Source organism: Ylistrum balloti, unplaced genomic scaffold (assembly GCF_031769215.1).
Source record: "Ylistrum balloti isolate Yb309-2 unplaced genomic scaffold, AGI_CSIRO_Ybal_v1 Utg369586, whole genome shotgun sequence".
NCBI lineage: Eukaryota > Metazoa > Mollusca > Bivalvia > Pectinida > Pectinidae > Ylistrum > Ylistrum balloti.
Window position 1 is genome coordinate 180,755 of NW_026781874.1, and position 25,758 is coordinate 206,512.

At 33.7% G+C, this 25,758-nt stretch overlaps 1 protein-coding gene across 1 annotated transcript; it reads right to left on the reverse strand.

Annotated features, from left to right (window-relative positions):
- Positions 1 to 1,578: 1,578 nt before the first annotated feature.
- On the reverse strand, positions 1,579 to 14,674 carry LOC132543958 (polyunsaturated fatty acid 5-lipoxygenase-like). Its single transcript, XM_060207519.1, has 15 exons — positions 14,213 to 14,674; positions 13,712 to 13,756; positions 13,260 to 13,388; positions 11,824 to 11,921; positions 11,189 to 11,324; positions 9,984 to 10,079; positions 9,217 to 9,313; positions 7,403 to 7,520; positions 6,572 to 6,664; positions 6,007 to 6,067; positions 5,673 to 5,778; positions 3,223 to 3,314; positions 2,816 to 2,989; positions 1,915 to 2,078; positions 1,579 to 1,693 (listed from the first exon to the last, which is right to left on the reverse strand). The coding sequence occupies exons 1-15, from the start codon at positions 14,672 to 14,674 to the stop codon at positions 1,579 to 1,581; spliced, it is 1,986 nt and encodes a 661-aa protein (XP_060063502.1).
- Between the last annotated feature and the right edge of the window lie 11,084 nt (positions 14,675 to 25,758).

Consider the following 25,758-nt stretch of genomic DNA (forward strand, 5'->3'; position numbering starts at 1 on the left):
CCGCCCTGTGTAGGTGATGGAGATGATAGTATTTACTACTAGATCACTAAGTCCTCACCATATGCATGTAATAAATTAATCATATCCAAGGTACCTTTAAATATGCTTAGATTTAGGCCTATGGTGTGTTCATGGTTCCGTGGACATATTTATGTTTAATATTTGTGTTAGTATTAGTATTAGTGTACGGATCAGATATGTTATAGTTTATTTACATTTCGCCTCCCCGCGTCCCCTGATTTTCTGTAAATATCTCTGCCTTGTGTCCAGTGTTGTCAACATGTTAGTTTACCTGGTATTGTATCCCAACATTACAATAAAACCTTAGTGGTATTTCGTTTTGTTTCTACATAATTTGGATCATAACTTTGTTCACAGGAATTCCGTACATACGTAACACTCTATCACATTCGTTCTACGCGACCTATGTTAAGATACGTATCAGATCATTATATAGTTCGTCCTGATATCACTTACATAGATACTGTAAAGAAATATTTTTTCAGTTATTCACATCTTAGCAGTTTTACCTAAAGCTTAAAGTATCAAGGATATTTTTTTTCTCATTAATAATAATAAAAAACTAACGAGACAGTTACGAGTCACTATTTTCTTTCACTTTTAAGATGGCTATTTTTGCGATTTATTCCATTCTAGGAAAAATAATAAAATAAAATGAAAAACGAAAACATTATATTCTGTTTCCATTTAATTACACACATACGTTACGTAGCACACTCCTTACCTTCTAAAATCTGACATAAAAAGACCATTTAAAGGTGCACAATAGTTGTTTTATTCAATGTTTGTCAACAATTTTGCATTAAATATAATTCACCGACAGTAAGGATAAATTGTTGATGGTCGTAAACAGTTTTAAGGTGAATTATTAAGAATTTTATACTTATAGTTTTTACAATAACAAAGATTATTACTAAAGAGTGCATAATGTCAACTGATACTTTCGATATCTGTTCTTAATCATCGCATTTATGTTTACTCTTTATTGATTTGATAAATTGGTTTCTTTCAAAGTCTTATTGTGAAACCATTTAAAAATATTTAAGTAAAACATCACTTAGCTGAAATAACTCAAAATATCACCAGCATAAATGAACAATGTACACAGACTCATTTAGAAGATACTTTGGCAAGAAAATAGTCCTGTGATGCATAAATGTTCGTCAGCTGGTGACAATTGTTTATCATGTATATCGTTCAATAATTTTTTAAATTTAGAAAAGCTTGTGTCAGTTTTGAAATAAAAACGTTTATGGAATAAACATCAGTACCTGTCATGGTGATAACTATATATAATAAAAATTATCTATGTATCATTCTAATCGATCACACTTGCCAGCGTTATTTGCTTATCACAGGAAAGTTAGAGAGTGAAATATCATTTTACTAATTTAACTTCGTCATATCATTTGAATGAATCATTCTATACCGTGACTGTGTGTTGTAAAACGACCCGCTTTATCTGTGGTAAGTTACCATATCAATTCACGAAATTAGGGATTGAACACTTTGGAGTTGAGGTCTCTCAATCTTGTGATAGAACCGTTAAGGAAGCCTTCAAATGCTAATGGCGTTTGGAATCTCCTGTGGGTCTAACCAAGGATACGGGGGTTCCCTGGTCTTGTTCTTTTCCCTTATTTGTCGAGATATGGCCTTCAGTTGAGTTTTAAATCTGAAAATGGAACGATTTTGCGATTTAAAAAATAAAAAGGACTAGAAAGAAATCTACTCTTTTAAGTGAAAAAAGAATGAAATTATCACTTTAGAATATTTTATCTTTCTACATATAGATATTTAGGTGTGATTTCCTTTTAATTATTTTAATTATGGCACTGCTGGAAAGTCGTGTTAATTCTAATAGTCGCCATCCTGAAAACGAATAGTACAACTCACTCCTCAATTACAGCTAACGCTGGCGGATCAAACACATATTGGACTTCAAAGTTCCCTAGACAGTTAGTGGTCCTCTCACTGAGAATGTAAGTCACCACCATCATGTCTAGCGTGGTTTCCTTGTCGGGAAGTGCTGCAAGCACCGCCGTTTCAGTAAGTGGCGTCTGTTAAGGTATGAACGAATTAAGTTACCGTTATCAGTCTTCAATCCTGTGTCTGAATATCAAGCGTTGTTCTTCATTGGTATCATGATAAACGACACGTAATCAGTAAAGCACTATATGTCAACAAACGACCTTTTCCATTATATATAGATGAGAAAATGTATCCCCAATTAAAACCCAACAATAACCACAGCATATATCTTACTTAGAAGACTATAATTTACTTGTCTTGAAGCAAATTCAAATGAAATGTTAAAGAGGTGTGCAGCTCAAATGTCCTTCCTATGGTGGTTTTCAATAGTCTTACGTTACACGAGCCGAAAAGATTCAAAATTATCTCATTGCACTTATGTCTTCAACTCGTTGAATCATGTTTTTTTTCTCGTTTTTTAAGAGTTCATATAGAACATTAAAATGCATATAAAACATCAAACTTCAAATGAAATATCAAATTGTATATACAGCAACGAAATACATGTATATCGCCTATGAATGGCGTCACCATCTCATTTATTTCCTTATGACGTCACAATTGCAACGTAGGATAAATTTACTATCCCTCAATGATAATCATTACATTAAAGTCAAAAAAAAAAAAAAAAAAAACAAGATACATGTACTTGTCTTTAAAAAAAACTGAAATTTGAGCAATCAATTTTGACAATTAAATAAAATTTGAATATTTCACTAGCATGAATTTAAAAAAAAAACATTAATTCCGATCTTTCATTACTTACCTTGTCTGTAGGTGGCTTACCCCTAATGGAGGCAGGGTATGCCGGTGGAAAACCATACTGGTCGTATTGAGGGAAATTGGCGGCAGCATGAGCTACACTACACGTGTATATATGGCTGGTGATAATTGTGGCTAACTGGTCAATAGTGGTAATCTTTCCATTTCCAGGAACCCCCTTTGGAAGCATACAACCAGTTATAAGTTAGCGGTGATCGGTATAAAAAATAAAAGGATACGTTTTTTGCTTTTTGTTTTGCGAATGCGAATTCCCTCAGTGATGTGATTAAATACCAACACACATTTCAATTTCACCTTTTAAATTGTGTGTCAATTAAATATTGACGGTATAGTTCAAGTCGTTTTTTATGGAAACATATCACATGTACAAATGAAAAATGTATAGCTTACAAGAAGTCCCAGGCCTCCCTTTTCCTTGGACAATACCGTTTCCGCTGCCCAATCCTGAAGTTCAGTGTCACTAACGAGCTTGTCGGCTGATTCTTAACCAGGACAAAAGCAGGACATAATATTTTATGTTATCATTATATGGTCGTCGGGTTTCATAAAATGGCTTGTATATCATCTATGCAGTTTTATCTTTATATCCTTAGCACAGTACAAACATGGCACTATAGTATCTTATAGAAAACATCACAGTTGGGAGCAAACTAAGGTTGGTTGTCAAGTGCAGTGGAGCGTACAAGGAAAGTGACAGGGGAGTTTTCCTACCTGTATTAAGATGTTACATACTTTGGTATGTGTTTATCCTGTTCTAAAGCCTCAGTGAACACAACTTTCACTAAAAATAATTTATATCTATATATTAAAAATCAGCTTATATAAGTAATACTCAAGACTGTATCGTGTGCCTGTATTGGTATAATGTGGTTGAAATGAACTTTTTGTAAACATGCCTTCGGTTATGATCGTTCCCGAACCAAAGTCGGAAAATCACTTTTCCACAAGAGGTCAGTATATACTAAAAACATGTATACGTCCCATTAATACTTGTGCTATGACGTCACGAAAAGTGCACATCACGCACGACATCTCACTTTATCTATAAACGCACCTACTATACCTGTACATTTGAGTTTGGAGATTGATTTAATTTTTCCTGGCGGTCCTCTGAACAATAATATCAGTTTGTAGCCACTTTTATTGATATTTCTTTCTTTTGATATCCACACAAAGCTTTTGTTAATAAATATGGCTCAGCCTAAGTAATCTTGTCTTTGCATCACTTCGTTGTGGAAGTTTTCGCAGAATTTTCTGATTCTCGTATTTTGATGTGATGTTATGCATATGTGAGAAAAGTCTCGTATACAGACCTATAAACACTACATATTGTTTCACAAGTGTATAAATTTTGAGTAAATCACGATAGAATTCGACCACAATCCACTCAATGATTTTCTCTGAAATTACGCCTTTCTATTTATCTATCCATGAAATCTTTTTGCGGTACAAGTACTATGTCGTCTCATGCACAAAAGACACTTCTCTGAAAAGCTCGTATAGTTACAAGTGTTATCCTCACACCACTTAGACTTTTGCTGAATGCATCCGGTCACAAGGCAACAGCAATCATTGTGTCCATATGTGTTAATTCAACTATCACTAAAGTCACGTTTAACACCCATCTGTGGTTGAACATCTTATGTGTCACCCATCCAATAATTTAAAGTTTTGTATTTGGAGTAGTATCCTGTGCTGCTTTTCTTTTCTGTTTTCACTGTTATATAAATATATATATAATTGAAAATCTAGTTGATAGCAATTTCAGGGATCAATGTGTTCATCCAACGGAGTTCGATCTCTTTGTTTTGATCCAGCATCCGTACTAGAGTACAGCATTGTCCCTTTCTACTGTGTGGAAATGTGTGGATCACCATAGGGATGTTACACATTCATGGTTATGCAAGAGAACCAATATATTTAGCAGACCTACATATACATCGTGAAATATACTTTGGACTGTAAACTGCCCTCCCTGACAAATGTGAGGTTCGTTGTTTTATACAAATGTCTCGCCTAGATAATGGAGGGGGTTGTTGGTAATCATTTGTCACTAAAATCATATATATGACCTACATCATCCACACTAGTTGCCCCACATCCATGTAGACCTCATTCAAATCGTACTCAGCAGCAACAAAACAAAGACTTTTTAATGAAAATTCTTGTAAAATATAAATACTATGTGGTGCATATAAATCCCATAACACCATAATGAAAAGAGAGAGGTAATCATATTAGACACATGTTTTAGCGGATAACATTGTGGCTATATTAGGGACGTACATTTGTAAGCACTCCTAGCTATATCTACTAGTTAAGTGTACTTTTCTCTAGTCAAAGTGTTCATAATATAATCAAGGTTTTGTGAATCCTTTCATGGTATTGGATATTCAATGTATATTAATTCATTGTTTTTCTCTACTGTATCTCACTCTAAATTTGTATTAAAAAATGTTATTCACTTGTGTGTTATATTGTATATTGTCAGAATAATTTATCATTTAATTCTTATTTATTGTTAAACATCCTTTTATCAGGCGCAATACAAACATATTTGAATAGTTAAACTTGTTGAAATTCAATGTTTAGGTAGATACTGTCAACATGAATTTTAAAAAACTGAAATGCATGTAAACAAAACAACGATTATGTAAAGTCCCTTATATATAAAGGATGATATGATAATGTCACCGTCACAGTGTAGTAGAGTTAACACTGTAGGTATTGGAGTGAACACCATAGTGCACTGGGATGCACTTCAAAGTTTTCTCTAGGACACTTGTTCACTATGTATGTATTTTTAAGTGCTTTAGACACCAAGTATTGAATTTCCTTACCATAATATATTTTAATGTAGTTGACGACATAATTGTATATTGCGTTGTAGACAAGCAATGCGTCATCCCGAAAGTAATAACCCGGTAATACATCGTCTTTAAGTAACTGAAACAAACAGAAATCACACCATTACATTAAACTGTCAACCACCTTTCTGTAGCTATTACTGAGTATAGTGGGAAATAATAGTTTTGTGGGTTAAATTTTAATTGATAAAGTATTTTTTCTAAAGCTTCATTGCGCAGTATTTCTATCTGACTACAAGATGTGATTACTTCACAACAACCTCATACATTATTAACAAATACATAATCAAAATCAACATTAAGTTACCCCTCTTCGTTCCAAGTCCTTAGGAAGCGTACCATCTATATCCAGTCTCCATAGACGACACCTACAGCAGCGTAATGAAATATTGTTTATTCCATTGTCAAGTACGCAGTCACATCAGTGGAAAGTTCATCCACATTGTATCAATGAAATCAATATTAATTCAATGGGTGTGTTTGTGCATATAATATATGAGGTTATGTTGGCACTCATGGCAGATAATAGGCCAAACGGTAAAATGTTTCTAGATAACATATGGATAGCATAAAGTGGCAAAAAATATATTCTTATTCAAAATTGTTAAGTGTTTTGAAGCGTAGTTTGTACTCTTGTTAAGTAAACAAGTTCAAGGTAGCAAGCTCAACTTTAAAAGTTGTGAGAACTTCCTGATAAAGGTAATGCGCTTTAGAAACCAGGATGTTAATCATCAAGACAAATTTATTTCCGTGGTATAATTTTTCTTAGATTACAATATTTCTCGATCTGCTTAATAAGAGTCTTAAGCTTAACGTATTCATGCTGTAAATGTTATGTATATATTAAGGTTGTGATAAAGAAAACTATTTACTTTCTCCGGATGACTTCAAACATTCCTCTGATTCCGACAGACATCGCCCTATCTGCCCAGCCCCCAGGGGACACCAGATTACTTAATGCACGTCTACAAGTCAAACAATATCAGTACTATACATGTCTATTGTAGATTCAAAATCCTGTAAATGCCCTTTACAACTCCATTACAATAACTATAATTGTTATAATGTCATATCTTACATTTCGAGACTGAGTTACGTTACCATTTATAAAACATCATTACATCTAGCATAATGCATTAAATGCACCATTATCAAGAGGAAAAACAACAGAAGTTGACAGCGTTTATAGTTCAACTCCCACTCACATACGATGATTATATTGTTAGTTAAATGATATTTAAATAAATTACATAATCGACATTAAATTTGAGTGATATTTGCTTTTGTTACAGACACGTGCTGAAAGCTGTAATGACATTCACAAGTGCGTAATAATAAAGACATGCATAAATAGCTTAAATTGTATTGATTAATTTCATTCAAACAATTTATCTGACATTAATATATGATATCGGATATTTTGTCCAGTCAATTTCTAAAATTACAGTTTACTGACATCCGGATATAATGTAACCATTCGATTTGTTTTTTGTTGTGAGCCAGGGAAAAATGAAATGAAATATAACCAGAGAATGGTTTTATATTTTAAATGTATCTTCTCAACTTTTCATTTGTATTCCTTTGTCGTATCGTTCCTACAGTACGTTAGTAACAAAAAGCAAAAGCGTGGGTGCCTCCTTCACTTCAATTGTATGAAGAAGACGAAGTATGTATTGTGTAAATACTAAAACCAACACACTTACGTATTCAGAGCTAACAGGAACAGAAAGTGAGGTGCGAGTAGTTTGAAAATCGGATGTGAGGGAGACAGATTCCTGTGTGTGACAACAGCCACACCTTCCATCATCAAGTGTGTTCCTCCTGTAAAGTACAAATATTAATTAACCTGTGTTAACTAACACAGCTTACACACGAAAAGTTTAGATAATAAATATATTTTTGAGACTTACTGTTACAGATCCTTAAGGTCTACATCACTTAAATATCTTAAATATTAACCAATTACACTGTTTGGCCAGAGCTAAGACCCAAGCCAGTAGGAGAAGCAGGAATAAGATAAACAACATATTTAGCTATTGCATTTTGGTTATATGATTTTTCTCACTGTTGAAACATAATAAACAACTCTCTTAGGACGCTGTAAGATTCTGGGTAATCGTGAAAGGATTGTCATACGAAAAACACAAATTAAATACCAACATGGCAACATAATCATAATTCAAACTCAAATTCCATAAAACTACGACAAAAACAAAAACAAAAAACGTGAAGATTCCTGCAAAAAAGGACAAGGGAAATAAAACCAGGTGTTCCAGAAGAATAAGCGTATTCTGCTTCATCGACGAAACCCGCCATTTAAACCTTGGTCAATCTATGTAAGTAATGTCAAGTTCTCAAATGAGAACAAGGTATACAACAACGAAACCAATAGGCAAACTTACGAGCATCTTACTACCAAATTCGACGAAGATGTTGTCAAGCAGAAACTCAAGCATATTTATGATTTCGTCCTCCGTATATTTCTTCAGTATAATTCACAACCATATATTAATACCACCGCTCACCTTCCTTTGAGACGAAAGCTCTCTTACAAGAAAACGAAGGTGTTCCTTCAGTTTAGAATGGGGTATGGTGGCGTACAGGGTTGAAAAATCAGATATAATTGCAGAAGAAACAATTTTTAGAAAAGAGTGTTGAAGATCACAATAAGACTGTAACCCATATTTGATAGTACTTAGAATGGTAGTTTAGACAAAGTCTTGGTTGAACATTTAGATGAACCAGCTATAAATCGTTGTTGGTATGGATTCTCGTAGAGTTTAGAGATCCAGTATAAAAGGGGGAGGTCCGTATCCTTATAATTGATAAGCAATATAATGATTACAATAACGAAGCAGGATTAACTAATATTTCGATTTTTGAAAGATTGCATATGTATCAGAGGGGTTTCCGTCGTTATCAAGCAAGCCCTAATCTTTTTGTATACAGGAAATGTAATAATGATCGCAGACAGGGATCAGGCATAATAGCATACCATGCAATGTGGATTTAACATCAGGATCGAGGAAAGCTGACCAGTGATTTGTTTTCGTTTTTGATTTCAAACTGCAAATTCTTTTAATAAGGTGGACCGAATTTGACTTAACCCACTTCAAAAATTAATCCAAAGCCGCATTTTTCGTTTCGCCCATTTTCTGACTTTTTTTTCAACAACATTCATAAGTATCTTGAAATTTACATTTCAATTAACGGATTTCACAATATTCAGAACCCAGCATGAAAAGCTGTTGTGAAGGACATATTGGTATACTCATACTGTATCAAATATATAAGTGGTTTGATCTTCAGCCTTTTCAATTGATATTACATAAGGACAGAAAGGTCATTTCAAGCAGTTCAAATGTTTATCTTGCAATTCGTAGTATACTCATTCCTATCTGCATGTCAATGTTTTTTTCTAAAACCAAATGAAATAGATCAGATCAAAAAACTAAAACCAAACAAATTTGTTTTTATTAGGGATACTATTAGAAGAAAAGTGTTCATTCACAATTACCTAAATGGGTGAAGGATTGGTGATATGTGCTGTCAGCATGATTGAACCATAGTTTGGCTGTGATCCAAGTGTATTCGGGATCCGTGGGAAGGAAAACCTACAAGATAATGAATATTATCTAACTAAAACGGCTGGATATGTTTATCATATAAAATTACAAAATGTACGAAAAATAAGATTAAATTGCTCTTGAGAAGTGTTGTTTTGAATTAGACTTAATAACATGAAATGTCTGATGATTCAAACGTATTTTGAGAAGAGTTTGTCATGTTATGCATGTTAATATTATTGAAAGTATGGTGTTCACGTGTTCTATAAGACGAGGTTCAGTTTTAGCGTATATACGTTATTGACAGAACAATTATCTAACTTCGTACATATATAAAATTATCCAATTATAGGACGCGAGAGAAACAACAACATGAGATTGGAATCACAATTCAAACTCAAAGTCATTAAAACTTGGGCATTGAATATTAAACGAAATAAAAAAAATGAATAAGAGAATAATGATACCAGGTTTTCTGAATGAGTATAAAAACACATTCCTGTCAAACGCGTCGACAGCAATGGAAACTAGGCGTGATAATAAACTATCAACTGAGCCGTTAACGCACGCACCGTCAGCTGAGTGACACTATGTACAAGCAACATTCCTCCTCTTCTTGAAAAAATTATGCAAATACGAAAATATTTCTTAATGCACTTAAATAGTTGAATGGCAATGCGTTCTATTACTGCGAAAGTGTGCACTTGTGAGTACTTACAGGATTGTCTTTCCCTGGACTTTGAAAAAGTTGTATAGCGATTGGCATTAACTTCCGTTTTCCATTCACGAAAAAAAGGGCTACTGGAGCACATATCTGTGGTGAAATAAAAATGAATGGCAGATCGTGAACTCAACATCTTCATTCAAATTAGGAAGAGAAAGTCAAACCCACTAAAACCAAAGTGCAAATACACGAATCATACTTCGAGTGATGCATACATCCGTACAACCAGGGCGTAGTCCCTCCCATTTTATGACAGGTATTGACGACAGTGATAAGTTTGAAATCCCCTAATGCAGTTGATTCGATTCCTCAAAGAAAATTATATTACCTAGTACAATGGTCAACGGCACGAATTTAACAAATCATGTAAATGTTCGAGGAGATAGCAAAACGTTTTGAAATTCGCACAGAGAGAGCAAGATATTTTGATTAAATATTGTTCTCCTAAAGGTCCTTTATGAATCGGCATGAATTGGTCAACCTAGTTTGCCGGTCATTGATACCCGATCGTTAGAAGTCAATATCTTGATCCCCTTATCATGTGTCCATGGTGGCACTCATCTCATTATCATTGTCAAATATCCGTCCCAAAGTTTGTTTTTAAATCTGGGATGGAGGTGGAAGTCATTGAGCTTTCGGAGACAACTGTAAAATGGTATTTTTTCGTCAAACTCAATTTTCTACGGTTACCAAATCAACGCAATTTCGTTTTATTTTATGGATAAAAATAGAGCAATAAATCCATTTTTACTGATTTTGACCGTTCGTTGATACATGAATTCGCTGCTAAAGATAAGGCACCATTTTCGAAATCTCTTAATACTCAGTGTTTTTATTAACCAACCTACTGTGTCTCTTCAACATACTGTTGCCAGGAAACAATTCAAATGCAGTCAGGCTGATGATCCCTTTTAAGATCAATAGCTAAGGCATAATGCATATCATGTGTGGTTCTAGTTACCATCGAACAGGAAAGAATCCATACAAAACACATGTATAAGGTTAACATATACGTTAAACGTTTTCACAGGAAATCGAATCTTGAAGTTGGGCTTTGCATCGTGATATTTACATATGAATAGGACATATTCTCCCATAACAGGAAACACAATACTATTCAAACAGCCATTTAAAAAAGCTAACACGTACTACTTCTGTTAACAAAAACTTAACAAATACGCAAAATAGAGTTGGTTTACCACACTTTCGTCTCTTCCGCAAGGGACGCCATCAAGGATTTCGTAATCTACGATGAACAAACGTTTGGCTTGTATAGCTTCAGCTAGTGTGACTCCCTCCAAGCTTTGTTTGACCATAGCATCAGTAACAGCCATTCTGTAACGTGAATGTTAATCTTTGTAATGGCATTGAGACCGATGCAATAAAGAATCATATCTGAAGCAAATAAACACCTTTATCATTTTTATCGATCAAACAGATTTTCAATTACCCGGCATTGTACACGTTGCTATTTGATAGATAACTTGCAGAAAGGACAATGTATTACATAATACCTCGATGCATTCTTGATAGAAGATATTTTTGACAAAGTCTATAATATGTCAGATCAAACTCCGCATATTAGGAAATTGATATTAATGGTCAGGATAGACATTATATCAGAAATTAATAGTTAATAAACTGAATCCTTTATGATCTGTACAGCTAGAATAAGTTTTTTTCCTAATAAAAGAATACGAAATAGAGAAATGCGCACTAATTGTAGCTTCGGTTGTCCAATTTTTAAAAGTGTTTGTTTTAACTTAAATGTAAGGTGATCAATATTTAAGTTCACTTAAGTTTGATTTTGCTGTCTGATATTCGAATGACTCACTTTTTGGGAACGGCAGTACACAACTCTATGACGGTGTTGTTCATCTTGGCAATCCTTTGATAACCAAAATATTCATCATTTGTCCAAAGTGCCACACTCTGACGACAGAATACAACAGTGCACAAATGTATTCTTTATGGTCACATATACTATGAATGATTTTTCATTATGTGTGTGGGTAAGTGTGTATGAGATTTCACTGTATAATTCTTTCATTTCGATTTTAAAACACCTTCATTGATACCAACATTTTACACCTAATATACGTTGCTGACTGAACGACCGGAAATAGCTTCAATACTTAGTTACTTAGTATCACTAACGATTTCGAAAAGGATGAAACAGCTGTATGATGCAGTTAAAATCGTTGTTTGGATCTACTGTATCTAACTCTAAATAATCAAAAGGTGCTATTCACTTCTGTGTCTTTTGTACAATCTTTCATAAGTGAACAACTTCAAATGAAATGCAATGGACTGGCAGTTTCTAACCCTACAGGAATGTTAAAGGCTGTTTTGTTTTCATTTCTACTGCCGTTATGATTACTTTAATATATCATTAATATATTAGTTTAATGTAGTTTTATATCATTATGCAATCTACAGCTTGCTTGATATATCGTGCTGATATAATACATCTGTTATCAAATAGGTTCCATGTTATGTTTACGGCAAAAAGCGTTGAAATCCATACTCTCATGCGAAACAAACAGATTTTATACTTTGCTGTCTGGGTCTATAATTGAAGAATTTTGCAATTTTATGTTCTACCGTAAATAACATATTTCTTACAATACAATATCACATGTTAAGCTTAAAAGCCAAAAATTAAAAGATTTATTATGTAGCAATAATGAAAAAGATATTACCCCTTTACCAGAGTAATCTTTTATAAAACAATTGAGTTTAGCCGGTACAAGAGAGTTTTCCTTTGTTTGTATTGATAGCTCTAGCTGCCACGGCATTCCTAACAATCGCCAGAAAAAGATTTTCCAGAATTAGATCCTTGCGTGAAGGGCGGTTGTTGTTGCAGGAGGCTGACATCTTTCCATTTTATGTTGTAAATAGTAGTCATTGAAAATATCTTTTAAATATTTAAGCCACAAAATAATTCTTCTGTGTAAATGTAATCCTATATTTGTATCAAATGAAATATCAGTTCGTCAGGTTCGTGCAATGACCATTAAGATGTTTAAATGCTGTCTTGGCACAATTGATATGGAAAGCACAGGGAAAGGATTAGCAGGATGAACTGAAAGGTTATGCTACAATTTAACAACAATACAAAACAGGTATTGAAACAAACTGGTTAAGTAAGGCATTATGGATGTCACTTTTTTATATGTTACTTAAATTTTATATACTAAAAAATGGAATAATGAAGTGATTTCGATTTTTGTGAACAGAAAATGAAAGCATGAAGCTGTGTCAACCTACTTCAGGAAGAACAAACACTTCCTTTGTGTAGATGTTCTTCAGATCATCGATGTCTTTCCAGTTGCCACTTGTGAGTTTAACGATCTTGCTTAGAAAGATAGCATGTGCTTTCCTTTTACTGATGTCCCACTATAACAGAAAATGTTCGAATATTAATAATAATTAAATAATATTTCATTTTGATCTTGAATTTATATTTGGATTATGACAAACACAACATATATTGTCGATGTTTCGTAACAAAGAAAAATTAATGAATAACTTCCGAAGCGTAAAAGACCTGAAAAGCAGGCCCTCGTAGTCATTGTTTGTAAGTATACTATTTTTGTCATATTTAACATAAAACATTATCACAAATCTTATTACACAAATTAATTCGTCTATTCAGTAATAAACGTTACGTTTAACGAAATTTTCTGTCTGATATGAAATGGCTGATGAAAGGATCTTACCACATAGTCGAACGAAAATTGTTCATCTTCTGGTAAGGACTTCACCTATAGAAATGAAAAAAAAACAACAATCGGAAGAAACCTTAATCAAACGTTTGATGTTAATGACAAATCTTTAAAAACACATATTAAAATTAGAATTGAAGTTTAATTGGTAACAGGAAAAAGTCAGGAGGTATCATCGGAATTTCTACTACACGTGATTCTAACTAAACAGGTCGTTTGTTGTAATGTGTAATAAGTTATAAACATTGTTATACAAACGGCAGATACTCTGATATTTGGTCACCGAAAACATGTGAGAGGAGAGGAAGACACCTTTGATTATCAATATATTATTTTTTGCATTGTTTTTAAAACTTATATTTTGAAACAATTAAAAAAATAAAAGGGTGGCGCTCACACATGAAAAAACCTTTATCACAATTTGTCCGAAAATACTTATTTGAAGAGGAGCCATCCGCATCCATTACTTCAATCAGCAGGTTTTATAATTAATACCTGTGCCGGAAACCCGGGTTCCTTAACTGTCAGTTGGTACTCCTGTCTTGCGTCATTTATTTCCATCCGTCTCTGTTCCTTAAAAGGGTCATCAGCTGGAAGTGACGTATCAAGATGCCGAACCTTATAATGATAATTTGCTTTGATCCACCTGAAGAAGGGAAATATGAAGACTTTTTTTGAACAAATAACTTCAATCACATCGACATACCAGTCGTCCAAGATGCCTTTCGTGTCTCGCCATATCTCTATGTAGTCCACTCTGGCAAGACTAATGCCCGTCACAGAGAACGAATCTTTTTGCCCTCTTTCGAAGTCGTTCCTAAAGAATTTATCAAGATTGTATGTAGCAGTTTTGCTTCCATCGTCACAATGAAGACAGATCTCGACATTTGCATCCGTCCCTGCGTTTTTCTTGTCTCCTGTTTTTACGGAAATTTCGTAAATAGCCGTGGAGGACATTGTTGTTACATTCTCTTAGTACCTTTATTGATAATCTGAAAAGGAGAAAAATGAACATCACAAAATACCAACCGATTATTGCATTACGTTTAAAATTGATCATAATCATACATTTAGTATTTTGTATCATGTACAAAACAAAATACCACTAAACGAAAATAAAAATCTGGCGTTCGTAGAGAGTGGAAGCGTATGAGACTGACCTACACTCTATACTATTTAACAGGAATATCGGACATAATAACACTCTATCACAGAATAAAATTTCAATATTCGATACGGTATATAAAACGTCAAACATTTCTGTGGGACAAAGCTATACACATTCTTTACACAGAACGCGAACACAAAATGAATATCACAAATAGAGATCATTAACCGAGAAATAGGAATCAATTATTTATTTTGATTATAATAATCAGATTGAAGGAATACTAACACAATAAAAAGAAGCACACATTGAAAAATTGGATTGAGAGTTAAACAATGTAATATTCACAGTTGGGGCCAAATTAACTTACTAATTAAATCAGCGAAATCAAATTAAAATCAAGAAAGATTTGTCAAAAAAGGTGGTTTTTTTCTTATTAATGTTTTCATACCCACTAAACTTAAACATATGAAAGACTTCTTAAAGTGTTCCCATTCAAATTTGATAAATGTTAGCACTTGTTTTAACACGACTACACGTGAAAGTGAAAAGTCCTATAGATCTACGCTCACAACTATAACAACATAAAGGGTGGGATTTGCTTCAAGTGAGGATTGTACAAAATGAGCAAAAAGGTATAGCACAGTTCAATACAAATTTAAAATCGGATACATCAGTGTTATATGATTAAGTACACTGCATTATTCAACTCTTTCGTCCTTCCAGGACTCGTCAGTGTTGTAACCTAGGAGACGACTAGGGACATGAATCGAAAAAAACTACAAGAAAATGGGGAGATGCATTAAACAGAAATCAATTTCATAAATTTCAATATTAAGTAATTTAAGAAAAAAAATGGACATACTATTCAAATTAGTTAACAAGTAATATGCAGTTTGTATTAAACCTCATGGACTAAAATTCCATAAGCAAATAATATAGAAAAATGCATTATTTCTAACTTGCAACGTCTCATGCCAGACTATTTGTGTCTTTTCAAAGGAAATCGAACCTGACTTTAAGAGACATTATTACAAAAATACAAACATCACTTAACTCTCCCTTGTGGTACGTAAGAGTATGAATATTTTCTGTGTAGGGAGCTGTACATAATTTACAGAATGGAATGTGTATATCCCTTTTATAATGTTTTGAATATATTTCACTTTCTCCATACAAATTACATAATAACCGTTTTTCTCCTCTCTTCTATCATTATTTACAGTTGAACAATTCTGACATTTTGCGTAATTTGTGATAGCGAATTCTACTATGTAAACAGCATTACTCATGCTCCGATATACATGTGCACGTATTTGTAAGAGGCAGGTTGTTTGAGTTTGGTAATGTGTGTAAATATTTAAGTTAAACATGCAAAGGACACTACGATAAAGAGTCTGTAAATGCACAAATATACAACATGCACTTGTGATATCAGGGTTTCATTCTAAGTGCGTAATTTCTTTATCGATCTAAGTTTGTAAGAATGCAGATCCTTCATAGTTCCGTTGGCGGAGAAGCGAATTAATGAAGTCACCCTCAGGTGAAAATCCAGTTGTGTGGTTCGAATCCTTTGTGTCCTACAGCAAGTTTTCTTAATTATTCTTGGTGGTATACGGCAGGTCTATCAAATTTCAAATTCAAATTCATTTATTGACTTTGAGCTTTACAACTCATCAGTATGTACACAATACATATAAATACAGTGGGAGGCAATGCAATACCGCAGTGGAGAATGGACAGAAAATGCATGTAGTTACATATATTTTAACATTATATCATGCTATTCCTCAACTGGGTGGCATCATATATATATTTACTTAACATAGTTAATTCTTTAAAGTTCGTTGTACTCAATAATTGTATCAGCTTGAAAACTTATGGTTTTTTCCAGTAATACAATTTTATACGTCTCTCTCTTAAAGCTTGATAAAATGGACAAATAAACAAAAAATGATATTCGTCTTCAATATCTTCAGAATTACAAATTCTGCATATACGTTCATTTCTAACAATGTTTCGGTATCTCCCGGTTTCACTATACAGCATATGCGCTGATAAACGTAATCTGGCTAGAGCAATTCTATTTCGCTTTGGTATATATTTACATAAATATTGTTGCAATGTTAAATTATCAACTAAATGTCTATACAAAAAACATTTCGAGGAATTCTCTAATATTTCAAACAATTCTTGCCGTGCATTATCAAAGATTCTCTGTTTAACAATTGGCAGGGCAACAGACGGGTTCACATTGTGTTGATTCAACCACACTTCGCCAAGACCGAGTAAAAAAAGTTTGTCTTTCACAAAAGTTACTCAGTTAAAAACAGTATTTCGCTGTGGCATATACATGAGTTCATCATAAGCAGTTTTAAGAACACAGTTCTTAGTATTTAAAAGCTTGAACCAGTATTCAATTAAATTATAATTTCTGGTATGTACAATTGGAAATCTACCCAATTCAAAATAGATCATTGCATTGCATGTTGACTTCTTAACACATAATATCCTTTTGCAAAATTCCAGGTGAACTTTCTCAATATCTATGCCTTTGCACGAGCCCCATACCTCAGATGCGTAACACAGTATACTGTTAACATATGTATCAAAAAGTTTAATCAAGGTATGGCAGTTTAAATTCAAATTTTTACATTTTGTATATAAGGCAAATACTGACTTTCGACCTTGCCCGGAAAATTGCTTTTGTAAAACATTAAATTTATTGTTCCATTTAAAAACGATACCTAAATAAGTAAACTGTTCAACGACTTCTAATTTGTTTCCATCGAAGAACCATTCCTCGTAATTACGTAAGCGGCCTCCATTTCTAAAGACAACAATCTTAGTTTTTGCCGTGTTAACGGTCAATTTCCATGAATTCGCATATATAGACAAACTAATTAACATATTCTGTAGCTCATTGGCTGATTCTGCAAGTAGCACCAAATCATCCGCATACATTAATAAAAAGAGACTGAGTTCTCCAAAATCATACGGCCTAATGCCGTTAGCAATAAAGTCATTTTCAAAATCATTTAAATACATTGAAAACATAATTGGGGATAAAATTTCCCCCCATAGATGAGACACATGTCTTAACTTTTTTATACATAGCTTTCAAAATTGATAACAGCCTTCCTCGAACTCCTAATTTTGACAATTTATACCACAATTTACAACGATCGACAGAGTCGAACGCTTATGGCGTCAACCGTACTTGTTCCAGGACGAAAGCCAAACTGTGCATCTGTGATAATGTCATTCGCCTCCGACCAGTCTACTAGTCTTTTGTTCAGTACAGATGTAAAAAGTTTCGCCATACAGCTCAGGAGACTTATTCCACGATAATTATTAGGATCGTTTTTATCACCATTTTAAAACACCGGGACCATCACCGCTTTAGACCATTCTTCAGGGAAACATCCAGAGTTAAATACATTATTAAAAATAGTGTGTAAGGCTTGTAGTAAAATGTCACCAGCTTCAATAAAATATTCGTTTAATAAACCGTCTAAACCATGCGCTTTTTCACGTTTTAGATGCTTAATAGCGCTTTTAATTTCGTCCCTAGATATACTACGGTCAAGCTCATCAAAGACGGTGTTCATATCAACATTATTCTCTAAACGTTCATTATCCGGCGGGTCAAGATTCATGGCTAAATCCTTGAAGTGATTAAAAAAGTCATCCAACGACACATTTGAAACATTGGATTTTGTAGTTGAGAATTTTTTATAAAAATACCGTGGACTGGTTTTCCGTAAGTGTTCCATCATATCGTTACTATTCAGTGAGATAGTTACGGGTATTTACCAGGATGCCCTGCATCAGAATTTTCCTGATCGTTCACAAAGCTATATATATAGCGAAAAGTATTTCATTACTCACTATTAACTCCTTCGGGAAGCATGATTACATTAGATTTCTCTGATATAAGTGCGTCACTGAAATTATATATTCTAAAACGCCATGCTTACGATGTATGTGATGTTTGATCTAACAATATCGAGAAGCCAAGCGTAACTGGTACATTAATGGAACGTGTAGACAGCATCTCGAGCGGAACACCCATTAGAGCTGGCTACGAATATGATTAAACTCATCGACTAGTCTACCAGATCAATACATGATGGTGGAAAGTTACTATAACGTCATATTAATGTCACGCTAACAAAACAAACAGAGCACATCCGAACTGTCACAACTTTGGTCCCAACAAACGAATCAACAAGTGACGTTAAAACGAAATAAAATTACAATCGCAATTAAAAAAAAAACATCGCATGTAAAATATTAGATAAAACTTTATATCTTGTGTTTGTCAATAATAAAAAAGATTCCTCGACAAATCACAAGGAAAATTCGGCAGAATTCTTTACTAAACATCCATATTAGGTATTCCCTGTCTTTGATGATCGAGACGTTTAGAATAATAAGCGTATTGACCAGTCTACTAAGAAGTATCGCGCTCCTCCATATCACAAATAAACAGAAAGTATTTCAGTACAGAGTAAGACATACGTTCTGTCAATAAACGATGCTGACCTATTTGCTGACGAAAAAATTTAGAGTATGTGTAAACATTGCTGTATTCACTTACCAAACAAAACAACCACACCAATACTCACACTAGAGAAACAGTTAACAGTTGAGAATGTAACGATTTTGATAAGTTTGTAGGTTTAAGGAATATGTCTGTTTTGTTAATTGTTACTTAACGTCTTATTAATAGACAGGGTCATTTTGGAATGTTCGAGGTTGGGTTGGTGGATGAAAACAGGCGTTCCCATAGAAAAAAAAAACCACTGACCAATAGTCATGTAGGCCAGAGGTCCGAATACACACAGAGCTGTTTGAAAGTATATCGTTATGGATGGCGTATCTAATCGTATTGATAAAGGGGAACTTACACGACTTTCCATCATTGGATGTGAGATTTCTCTAGCAAAATGTTAAGACGTCACCATGGAAACTGGAACTTTCAACAAATCACAGCTCTTCAAGGTCATCATATAAACATGTAAGTATAATATTTGTTATGGGTGTTGTTACACTGATAACGGGGTCAGTAATTCAAACCCCGTTTAAATCTTCGCTGCTGATTCGGAAGCCTCGTTTTGAATCAAAATGTACATTTATAGATAATTAAATCGTCTTAACCTAAGGGCACGATACGTAGACTTTATAATTCGTTTAGTTTCGGAGAAAATATTTTAAAAGAAGATCGCATATGTGGGACTCTTCTGTGGCAATTTTCAATGGCACATTATGTGGGTTTTTTCTTTTGCAGAATTTGTTCTTAACATAAAGAAGACTGATACCAGGAGATGGGGTCATGTGTTCGATACTGAAGTAAATAGTTTTGTATTTGATTAAACATAGTATCCAACATTACTTTTAATGGGTCACAAATCATAAACATTATTAAACTCAATACTCATATCAACTTTCCATTGTATTATTCAGTAGCTAATGTTTGAGTGTACCAATGATAAGAAACTCACAACATCCTGAAATCGTTAACACCGAAAACATATGTAAAGGGAGATAACTGCAGGCGGTTTATGTTAGTATTGATGTAATTTTCGCAACTAAAATTTTGTAACAGAGTTAAGAAGGGTACATAAATTTAAAAAAGACATAACAGTAGACAGCTTATTGAAAACGCAGATGGGCAGGCCTAATTAATATACCATACAAATATTGACTTCTGCAGACAAAATGTAAATAATTAATTTCCCGTAGACGTTTGGGAATAACCCTGCCTTCTTTAATCAACTATGTGATACAGGATCGATTAAAGATGGAGATGAAAGACATGCTTAAGAAATCATTCTGTCAAGCACCGTATGATAAACAGAATTTCACTATGGAAAGCCTGTGGAAATATGTCTAATTCGAAATATAAGCTAAATATAATGTATGTGTCGCAAACAACAGTGATTCTCTTAATGTTAACTTAAAAGCGAGAAAGCAAATGAAATGGCATAAAAGTGAGTAGCACATTCAAATACAGAATAAATATTAGGTAGAGTATATGCCAAGCTATATACAGCTGTAACTAGATCTGAAATACATGTAGAATAATATTTCATTACGTATCAATGTTAATTGATGAAATAAATAAATGCAAAATCAATTTCCATTATCAAACTATTCAAGATATTTATAAAATATTCTTCACAAGTAATGACAGACCAAGTAGTGTTAGCTCAGCAATATTACCTGTTACGACCCTGTCCTGACGGCTGTGAGTTCCGATGTACAGTACTTCAATCACTTAGATTGGTCACGGCTATATGGATTACAGTCAAATGGTTCTATTTTTAACATTTTTTTGTACACCGAGGAATTCCACGCATCGCTAACGTTGTTTGTTCAGAGTAGAAGAGTGTAGAATTGTATAGTAAGTATGTTCAATATACTTATCTGGTCTATGTTAAGGAGAGTATATCAATAAATAGGTAAAAACAATCCATGTAATAAATAGATTATAATATCGGCATATTTTTTACTATTAGTCAAGTCAAAGGTGAACTATTTACTGAAGGGTAAGACAGGCTAACAAAGACAAATAACTCATAACATGTATTCATACAAGTTATTTTCCGTCACACACCCGAGGGTTAGAGATCACAGTATGACATCACGATTCCATGGGTCATAATTTGATGTAGCAAAGCCAAATACAGTCCAATTCACTTAACATTATATTTATGATAATCACTTATAAATACACTGAGTTACCTTCAACCCTAAAAGGTCGTGGGACAAGATCACAGGAGAAAATCTCATAAACCGGCTATATATAGCCTAACTACTTCAGGTTATGCTTTAAGGTCACGAAGCAAGATCACGTGACAGCTACATACACTTAAGTGCAGTTTCGGGTATCATAAAAAAACATGGATGGCATCCCTGTATGTTGCATATGTATTTGTCAAAGTTGACAGAGGTTATCTGGAAGCTTTTAAACACTATTAATGCTACCTCGCTATCTTGTAAACATCGCATAAACGTCTTAATATTCTACACAGAAAGTTAAAATACACGTGTTATCTAATGTTTTGAATTAATGTTATGTTCAAACTCCTCTGTGACACTCCTAATGTAACAGTCTTAATGTTAAATTTTATAAGTCAGAGACGTAAACTCATATTAGAAACAATGTAGTTAGTTGCTTTTAAAACTTGCATGAAATCCATCTTTTGACTTTAATAAGTCTTAATGGCAAATATGGGACCTTAAACCAAACGTCATTGATATAAATAATAAATACGACGCCTTTTGGATACCCGAGGTGGAAAAATTTTAAGCCGAATTCGAGGAATCCGTTTCCATATTTTTGAAATCATCTTTTAAATATCCTTTTGCGTAGAAAAGTGTAATTGACGTCATGCAAAATTCCTACATCACGTATTTCTGCAGATATTCATTGTTCTTCATTGTTCTTATTTAGCTCTGTTGGCGCGAATAAATGTATGTAATGTATCTGCATTGCTCCAGTTACGTGGCATTCCCCGTCAGTTCTTTTGTGTTTTTTGTCTTGTTTATGGACATATTTCGGTGTTGGCTTACGAAGGACATTGCTGTACAGACTTGTTAAGTTACTGTGTCTTGACGGCTTAGACCCAAATTGAAATTATTTAGGTTGATATTCATAACGAGTCTTCACCATTGTAACGAGTTTTCTTCTTTAGAACGTCAATGTTATATCTATGGTTACGGACAATCAGGTGACATTGTCTTGTCGGTGTAAGTTACATAAGGTTCATCAACCCCAAGAGAACTATTTAAATTTTTGTAACATATATTCATAAAAAATATTATTAAGATCCTTTAAAACTTAATCATTGCATCTTTTCTGCAAATGTTGCTGTGCAAGAAAATCCAAGGTTAGGGGCGATCTAATGTTTGATATATTCAATCTATCTTATTTTATTGGAGATTGCCTTTAAATCAACCATCAATGTACGTCTGTATGTACATTAAATGTATTTCAAATAACAGCGTAATTTCGGTTGGTATGATTTTAGGATTAACGAATACCCATGATAACCGTATTTAGAAAGTAACAGCCATTTTACAACACGTCATTAAAGTTGATTTTGTTCTTCAAATATTTTTTGCAATAGTCTCCATATAAACCTTTCTTTTGTTATAGTTTTTGTTTTGTTTCTCGTCATAAAAAATAGCGTGAAAGCCACACAAGTGAAAAACTTGTGTTTCAATACAAAGTTAAAATCTATGGTATTATTTTGTGGGTGTTTATTTACCCTGTTTGTAAGTCCCCTGCATCAGTCAAATTTTATCTTTCTTCGTCAGCCTTTTTTTTTTTATTTCTTCAGATGTTGGACAAGAAATAGCTGTGTTTAACAGAAAATGCCCTATTTTGACTTGAGTTAAACTGCGTTGTGTCAACATAAGCAGCGTTAATGGCATACACGTCGCACAAGTTTGACCCGTCGCCTGTTTTCACTTCAGTTAAACAGATATTTACACTATCATGGTTATCCGCAGTAGAAAATCATCAACACCCTCCTGATTGGAAGGGGTAATTGTCCGTTCCAAGCGACAAATTCAATCCGGACTGTTTGTTGACCAATTCAAAACTGGAACGCCATTTCTTGTAAAATTATATACATATACAGCAAAACGCATCATTGACTCTTTTTCATGCACAGTGTGCCTAACTCCGGCTACTTTTTAACACGAGACATACTTGTGCCTCATATAATGAAATGAGTATATTGAAAACTGACTTGCTACCATCTGTGGCGTTGTAAAGATCTTTACATGTCATATTTTTAGACATTGTGAGATTATTTCATAATCATTGATATAACTTTAGTATAACTCGAGTTCTTTTCTACTTAACGAACTATTCAACATTGTTATGATTATCAGATTAAACACGGTGTGTTTTTTTTTTTCATTTTAAATATAACATTTTTTCCCTTTTGCCCTTAGCTTCATGTTATAGAACGTGACATCTGTTTGTGGTCTTGTGTTGATTAATTATGCACCAGGTAAGTCGATAATAATCAGCGAGAAATACCTGAGTAAATATACACATGTTCACTATCTACCTGATCAAAGTGTGTTAAGCTAAAACAGGTTCCATTCCGGTGAGCACTATTCGCTTCATTAGAGCCAGCTTATTGCAATATATTAACCGTTCCTTGACAACTACAAAGCTGGGTCAATCAATGATAGATGATTCGAAAAGAACAAAAATAATGATGATATATGTGTTCTATTGGTGTCCTTCTAGAGTTCATCAACTACCTCAGTGTGAAAATCAATAAATAAATAAAATCGATCAGAACAAATGTTAGGAGTACAGTCTGATAAACCGGACATTTCAATCATGTTACTCTGAAATACAGTTCAGTATTTATGGGGATAAAAGTGATGGTTATATAAATATGAGGTTGATGGTGGTGCGTAAGAATTGTACCAGACGACCCCTTGACTTTATTGTAATGTCTCCCTTCTTGTTTGACAACTACATTTTCTTCATGTATTCCATGACGTTTCACCCATTAGAGCCTTCACCCCTGTATGGTAGTGTAACGAGTATCACCGGATGAAGTGTCTTCCTGGGTTTTTCAAACAATATATCTCAGCATTATAGCACTATGAATTCGGCATTTTCGCACGAAAGCTTACAATTACAAACACACTCAAGACATGCACTCACCTAACATGCATAGCGAAGCTGTCATCAAATGACGTCAGGCGTACATAGAGCGTTAGACAATATCAAAACAAATCATTAAGATCGACATGATCATTCCTCGGCAATCGGGTTTTTTTTTCTCCCCATGTAATAGGACTAAAAGCTGGGATCATAAGCTGATAAATACTTAAACTTTTACTTGATTTTAACCATAAATGATATTTTAAAAGCGTACAACCCATTTTGTCTAGCTCTAACAGATTATATCAGTGTAACGCCTAGAAAGTAATGTTATCAAGAAAGGAAGAAAGAGAAAGGGGAAAAATCGTAAATAGAAAAAAAAAATCTTTTTTAGGTTCACAGATATCAAAATGAATCTTTCAGGTCGGAAAACTTTTTCGCGCATTTCAAATATTCTTGATTTTCTCATGTAAATATTAATGAAACAAATAATTCAGTAGAACATATTTAGTATATTTTTGTTCTATTTGTAATTTTGCAACGTCGTCAGATTAATGGTGATGTAACTAAATAGTCACATAGAACACACACTCAGTTCTGTATCCGATTACGACCTATTTAATTACACTGTTCTTCTCTCTGTTCAAGATGATTATGCAATACAACTACGTTTTCTGTTACCACTTCATACCTCACTCCGGTCACATACGACTTGCATTACACTTATTTTCACAGGTGTAAAATAAATCAAAAATATCGTTATAGCCGACGTCCATAGGCTTGGTAATGTTTGTGTTTTTGTATGAAATCACATTAAAAATTCAGGAAAAGGATTTATATAAGTTGCTACAACTTGTTTGCGGATCCTGTTCATTTGCACTGTGCAAAGTGTTGTTATGAGTTCAATATTGAATAACTGACGATTTGTTTGAAAATCATGAAAATTTATATCATATTTCTGTCTGCAGACTACTTTTTGAAGAATCATATGCATTATGTATTTCTCTTTTTAAAAAATAAGTTACTTCGCAAAAAGATTTGTAACTAAACAAGTTTGCGATTAACAAGAGAAATTACTCTACCTATTTAAAACATGTATCTATCGCAAATGTATATTCACTCACCTGATCAGTCTTTTTCACCTGTGTGTATTTAAGATGTCGTGGATGTATTTTCTAGATAAAAAGAGCAGTTGTCTGTTAGCCCATGATCGGAGAGGTCCCCGTCTCTTACTGGCGTACCATCAGAGATCACAGAGACGTAGGGAGTCATGCGCCACTTACCCAG